Source organism: Aplidium turbinatum, chromosome 7, assembly GCF_918807975.1.
Source record: "Aplidium turbinatum chromosome 7, kaAplTurb1.1, whole genome shotgun sequence".
NCBI classification, from domain to species: domain Eukaryota; kingdom Metazoa; phylum Chordata; class Ascidiacea; order Aplousobranchia; family Polyclinidae; genus Aplidium; species Aplidium turbinatum.
The window spans coordinates 9,325,427-9,332,396 of NC_137478.1; the positions used below are offsets into that span (position 1 = coordinate 9,325,427).

The window sequence follows — 6,970 nt, forward strand, 5'->3', positions numbered from 1 at the left end:
CAAGCATCGCACTTCTACTGACTAGTGCATGGACGGCGAACCACTGACCGCTGGTCACAAAGTGATCCATCACTGCTTTTCAGTAGCTCAATTGTCTTTTAAAAAGAAACGAAACCTAAACCAATAATTCAGCAAAGAATAAACGTCTAGAAAGAATTTGCGGTAGCTTTGTTAATGATGTTTGACTCCTCGTACGGTATTCGTGCGAATCCTTATTTTTGCACATGGATTTTTGCTGTCCAGCACACGGAATCGTTTCAGCTCAAATATAAGTCCTTCATGGTAGAAGCTAAAAACTACACTTTACCATGCATAGATAATACCATGCATAGAAGTTCTAGCAGCAAGTTTTGTTTTAATATCTACATGCAATTAAACGTATGACCCACTTTTTTAAGGATTAAGGTCCCCTTTGTAACCCATGCAATAAAAAAAGGTTTGCCATCCCTGGACTGGTAGACGTTTAACTTGTGTGTAGTTTAGCACTTTGTGGGAACAATGATCGCTTTTAAGTGACATTTGCTCTACAGTTCATCGTATTATCTTCGAAAACACCAATGCCTACATTTTAACGAGTACATTTCACTGGCATTAATATTTCATCAAAGAGAAGAAAGCTCGTCATAAAGTTTGAGTTAATCGTTTCACAAAAAAAAAATCAAAAACTAATATGTAAGGATCTGCAGTTTGTATCCTCAGCACTCTACTGTGCAAAGTGTGTGAAAAGAGTAGTTGTCTTCTTGTTTTCACATAGAGTCGTAGACCAAGAGGATTTAAACCAGCAACGCATGTATCAAACGTTTTTCTTTTGCGTCGCAATTTGAAAATCACTCATTGCAGTTCGCTTGGATGTTGTAGTGGAAAGAGATAGCAACTCTTATATCTTGTTTAGATGTCACTGCCATTATCTTTGTGGTGGCCAGCAGCAGTTATGACATGATGCTTAGAGAAGATCTTGGCCAAAACAGGTTGAAAGAAGCCCTTGACTTATTCAATAATATATGGAACAACAGGTAAATTTTGATTGCTACAGATACAGTGGTACGGTAGGCAGACCGTTGTGTGTTAAGATAAAGACCCATCGGTATCATGGTGTTGTACTGTACAGGTGTAATCCAGTGGTAATCAATTTTGTCCAGTAAAATATCAAAACTAATTTTGTCAAATCTAATAATATCTTGTGGTAGTTTTGATTTCGATTAAGCCTTTTCGTAAGCTCAATGAAAACGACAGCGTTTCTACAAGAATAATGTTTTTGTGAGAGGTTTACACGAGTCGAAGTTTTAAGGTATTTTGGAGTCTCGGTTGTCGGTCAGAGTGAGCCGGAGTCTAAAATTGTTGGCAAACACAGGAACCGGATTGGAGCCCGAGTCTGATCTTTGACAGTTGATACTTTTAGCGTACAAATATTTACGCTCTACTCCCAGCCAGCAAACTTTGTCCTTTCAACGTCTGCAAACGTTCAATCAATGTAAAAGGAACGGATTTTGCTGGTTGGGCTTGGTGCAGTTGTTATTTTGTGTATTTATATGGTTTCATTTTTCAAGAAGTAGTTTTTCATTTAAAAATATGCTTTTCTTTTCGTAACACGGATAAGGAATGTACAAGATAAGTTATAGTATAAAAAATCTGGATTGTGGTTTATGGTTTGCGCTCGGAGTGGAGTTGGGAGTTAATTTAATGCCCCTAAAAATATTTGAAGTAGGAGTGGAGTTTGGAGTCACAGACTTCGGAGTGGAGCAGGAGCCCAGAAAACCCGGCTCCGTACATCTCTGGTTTATCCCACTAAGTCTTGAAGGGATTCCTTTTACACTTTGTCTGTTATCAAAGAAACTCATAGTAGGATTTCACGACAACGTAATTTCATCTTTCTGCAGGTGGCTACGCACCATATCTGTAATTCTTTTCCTCAACAAACAAGATTTATTAACCGACAAAGTGCTGGCTGGCAGATCGAGGCTGGAGACATACTTTCCAGAGTTCGCCACCTACCTTGTACCAAACGACGGTGAGTTTGGCTGGCCTTGCAAAGTTGTACGCAACGATTGAATTCTCTTTGGTCTGTCACATGCAAAAACAAGCAAACCTTCTGACAATCGAAAGATCGAGAACCTTATTCGTGGAACAGAGAACTTTTGTGTTCATTCAAACTTTGGTGTGACGTTTTACGTGTTAGTAGATTTCGATCCTGGGAACTTCTTGCTTCTAAGATTGAATCGATCATGAAGCTCTAAAGTCTAAACACACAATCACAAATGAAAAGCTTTATGCCAGTGACAAGCAACTTGTTGTAGCTTTCTACTGCGACAAGCTTGGTCGTTATATTGCGTATAATTTGTATTCGTGCTGTTTGGTTGTTTGAGCGGAATTTTCTTTATTGTCTTCATATTTTTAGCTACCCCCTTAACGGAGGAAGACCCACGAGTAACGAGAGCAAAATACTTCATAAGGGATGAGTTTTTGGTAAGCCAGCTCAAACAAAAATGACTCAAATTTTTAGTTAAAGGATTATCAACGGACGAGAGGCATAATCGTTTGAACTTTCAAAGATCGGAATTAGAAAATGTTACAACTACTTGTGACATCTGTTGTGAAATTGGGTTGTGATAGCGGTTTAAAACAAAACGGTTTTGATTTGCAATTTCCACTGCGTCAGATTAGGTTGTTAGACAAACGTAATACTTTCCAAATCTAAAATACAATATTTCAAAATTGTGTTTTCTTTTTTGTTTCAGCGAATAAGTACGGCCGGCGACAACAAGCATTACTGCTATCCCCACTTCACGTGCGCTGTTGACACAGAAAACATACGCCGGGTGTTCAACGACTGCCGGGACATCATACAGCGCATGCATTTAAGGCAGTACGAGCTTTTGTGACCTCATCACAACAAAGAACAATCATTAAAAGAATCATCGCCGGTGCTGCTGCTTTGGCGACCGGCCATCAACAGTCTTGTGTTTGCACATTAAGGGACGGCGCTCACTCGGTGATATTTGGACCTGTCTAGGCCATCACGTGAATTTAAGGGTGTTTTTGGAGAGGAGGGCAGGGGCTTGTAGGCTCGTTTAAATGCGACCTTAACCACTCCTATTCACTGTTTTCAGTTTCTTGAGAGCGAATTCGACCTGTTCGTCACAGGCTCCGTCGTGTTCTCCCTTATTCTTTACAAGCACGAGAACGAACTTACTTTCGCTTTGTTGTTTCTTTATGAGCCGCATTGTGTGTCTTTGGTGGGATTTAACCGGCTGAAATATTTTGTTGATTTTATGTTAGTTTATTGTAACTGAACGTAAAACCATCGTCAAAACGACTACATTTAAGCTGGTTAAGTTGTGGTTCCTGTTACCCGGTTAGAAAATTTCTTTTCATAAATAAAACCTAAAAAAGAAGAAATTTTCCAACTGGACTGGCCTTTCGATCAAGCCAGTCGATTATTATATTTGGTTGCTAATGTTATTCTATAATTACTGTATTTATTTACTATTGGACGCCATTCCTTTGTCTATCCCAGACTAAAAATGACGATTTAACGTCGATTCGTGAACCTCAGACAAACATGATGTTAATCGAATGCTTTCAACTCGATCCTTATCAACACTGACGACACAGTCTTGAACGATCCGGCCTCGTCAACACAAAAATCTTGATTTCGTCAAGAGGCCGTATATATTATATAAGCAACACAACAAACATATTTTTGCTTAAATCGATTTACATTTTTCTATCCATTTGTGTCCTTTCACAATGTTGTCGACATGCTTTGGTGCATGCCTGCAAGAAACGGCATCTTAGGACACCTACTTTCCCCTCAAGTAGTGAAAAACTCTGCAAAGTGTCCAGTGATTTAGCAATGATGGTTGAGGTATTCGATAAAAAAACTTGTTTTTTCGAAAAGTTTTATTTTTTCCTTGTTCCTGTAACCTTGTGCACATTAGCGACAATAGCTTTTTTGTGAAATCGCAATAGGTTTGTGGTGGAATGTATTTTCCATTCAGATAGAAAATTGGTTTGCTGAAAATCACAAAGCTTTGAAAGTGTTTTGTGTTGAAACCTCTGCCGTTTCTCAAGCAATCGTGACCCTAATAAATTGGCTAAGTTGCTTTTTCATCGATGAAAAACATATCGGAAAAAAAAATCGTTTCATTTCCTTTTGAGTTCTGTGAAATGTTTCTTGGTCACTTTCTTGATTGAAAATGTACAATCTTGTTGAGTAGAAAAACCCAAATTTTCCGTTGAGAAAAAATGGCGTTGAATCGAAAAAAATAGTAGATTGTCTAGATGTTTCTTGCATTTAAACAAGTTTTGTTCAATACCGTTAAATAGAAATGTACCTGCTGAATAATGTTTATTATCTTTATATACTTTTTGACTTAATTGAAATGAAATATAATTTTATGTGATGTTGAAAACAATGTGTCCGATTGAAAAACCACCATTTCAATGTTTGGACTGCGCAGCCGCAACAAGTCTCGTTCAATGAAAACCAACGTGATTCTTGGACGGCATCAGCACCCACAATAAACTTTTCACGTCTTCTGAAAGCCGCTGCACAGTGGACTTGTTCGATCCTTTTTGTACACGTGAAATTTTCTTTTTTGTCTGAACTATGATTTAGTCCAATGGTCTACAAGACGCATTCACTGGATGTGATTAACTGACGTTATTATCAGTTGACAAATGTGATAAATAATACAAAGCACTGCTTACAATCTCCGTTATCCAGCTCGCAAAAAATCGTTTCTTTAAGTTGATTCAACACCTGCAGACGTTGAATCGATGTAAAAAATGGATTTGCTTGCTGGGTATTGTGTGCTTGACACTGTTTTAAACTTACCCAACAAAGCAACTTGAATTGAATTTATGACAATTTATTGGATTAAAGTTTTTCTGTTTTACTGGGAAACGAATTATCGATTGTTTTTTATGCTGGCTTAGCACCTAAAGAATGTTGAAACATCGTTCTATGGAAACCTGACAGCTTATCCTTTTGGTTTTTTCATTGCTCGTTCAGTTGAATGTTCGAACACAAAATGCAAGGGTGCTATGTTTGGTGCACGGTCGATTGGTCGACAGACATTTGGTCGACAGGACAATTGGTCGACAAGACAGTTGGTCGACAGGACGTTAGGTCGACAGGTTAGGGTTAAGTGCGTAGGGTTAGGGTTAGAGTTAGGTTAGAGTTAAGGTTAGTTGACTAACCCTAACCCTAAAATGAATGGTTCTGTCGGCCTAACGTCCTGTCGACCAACTGTCTTGTCGACCAACTGACCGGGTACCCTATGTTTTGTAGACGCGGTTGCTTCAGTTGACACTGCTGCGAACACTCGAGATGGCTCTCCACTATCTCACAATCTTGGTTGTGCAAGGGAGTTGTTGGGCCTTTTTATAACTAACTGCCTATCTGGGTTGGCAACATAATCATGAGAAATGTGCGGATTAAAAAAAACGTGTCAATTATTTGCAGCATTGGCGAATATCGTCACAAGTTGAAAAAGCACTTATAGCTTTTTGACGTTCGTAAACGAAAAATTAACATCAATGAGTTGTGATATCTGTCTTGATTATCTAGTCCAACTGAAATAAAGCGATGTTATGCAGTTTGAACAAACTCAAAACGCTCTGTACCAAGGTCAATGAGTAGAATATCCGACAAAATATTTTATTTTACTATATAAAGTCGAGCAAATGAAATTGATAATTTTTACTGCATTTTCGTCCAACATAATCTGATCAAAAAAATTCTCTCCAAAGAAGTTGTTTGAATACAGAGATTAGGCTAAGTGAATGGTGGCGATCAGAAGTATATTTTTACTTCTGTTACTTGGTTCGGAAATGAATTTGTGGAACACGGTTGGCGTTATTCAGCCTAGACAAGCTGCTTTAAATCAAGTGTCTTCGACCGGGGGGCAAATGTACCTTTGAAGGTAAATTTTATCTGTCAAAATGTAAGTTTGCTTAAATGTTACGAGTAGGGCTAAATTTATCTGTAAATCTTGAGGAAGTGATAAACAAGGGTGGAAATGCTGAGAACCACTGCTATGATCGTCGGTTTCAGAAGAGGTGGGCATCTGCTACTTTAGCCCGAGTAGCGCACTACTTGTAAAGTAGCGCGCGCTACTTTCGTCTTAAACTGGTACAGGAAGCACTTTGTGACTTCAAAATGGCTTCATTTCAACGTCGTTATACAGTAGAAACCACGTTCTAGAATGGATAAAATTTATTTTTACGCATCTTGACCACGAGCTTTTCAAAATACAACTCGCTGTGTCCTGCCCGCTTTGGCTCTTGCACGTCCATTCCAAGGGAGAAATTTTCTCGACTGCAGCACTGGAAGGAATCGTGGTGTTGTATTTAACAAAGATGCGTTATAAATCGTCACTCGTAAAATTCAAGGACTTGCTTCTGTCAGAAAGAAAGACTGACAATTGACTTCATTCCGTATCGACGTTTCATGCGATGGCACCAAAAAATCATCCTCTAGTCGTGACTGGTGTCTTGTCGGCGTGGCTTGATGTTTCTCTCAATAGGCTAGTCGAATAATTTCTGATTTGGTTATTTCACGCATTATTTCCATAAAAAATCTCCAAAACGAGACATTTTCATCACTTTAAATAGGAAAGTAGCGAGAGTACGACCAAGAAATGCAGCGTCTCTCCGCTACGTTGAAAAAAAGCAGCGCCGCTACAACATCCTAGCACGTCGTTTAGCCTACCTGATACGATGACCGCGAGGTAATGTCGCCTTTTGCTGCAGATGTTATGGCGTTGCAAAAATCACGATAGTTTTTGCCTCGTCTACGCAGATGGTGGTAACTTTGCCGTAGATTCGTTCGTTAAGAGGCTGCATTGATTTGCGTTTTGGCGCTTCTACATTTTTCCAGATCCATGCTAGCCTATGTTATGACAAGTGATAGGCTATTGTTTTTTTTTTGCTTTGATGGTCGGAAATAATAAACAAAAAACATTAT

The 6,970-nt window shown here is 38.8% G+C and overlaps 1 protein-coding gene across 1 annotated transcript in view; it reads left to right on the plus strand.

The window, feature by feature from the left end:
* LOC145774686 (guanine nucleotide-binding protein G(s) subunit alpha-like) overlaps positions 1-5,725 on the plus strand; it is a 42,399-nt gene extending 36,674 nt beyond the window's left edge. The window contains exons 10-13 of the mRNA XM_082585982.1: positions 893-1,013; positions 1,878-2,008; positions 2,396-2,463; positions 2,736-5,725. Of these exons, the coding sequence (XP_082442108.1) occupies positions 893-1,013; positions 1,878-2,008; positions 2,396-2,463; positions 2,736-2,879 (464 nt within the window). The 3' untranslated portion in view covers positions 2,880-5,725. The remainder of the gene's footprint in view (positions 1-892; positions 1,014-1,877; positions 2,009-2,395; positions 2,464-2,735) is intronic.
* Positions 5,726-6,970: the final 1,245 nt, after the last annotated feature.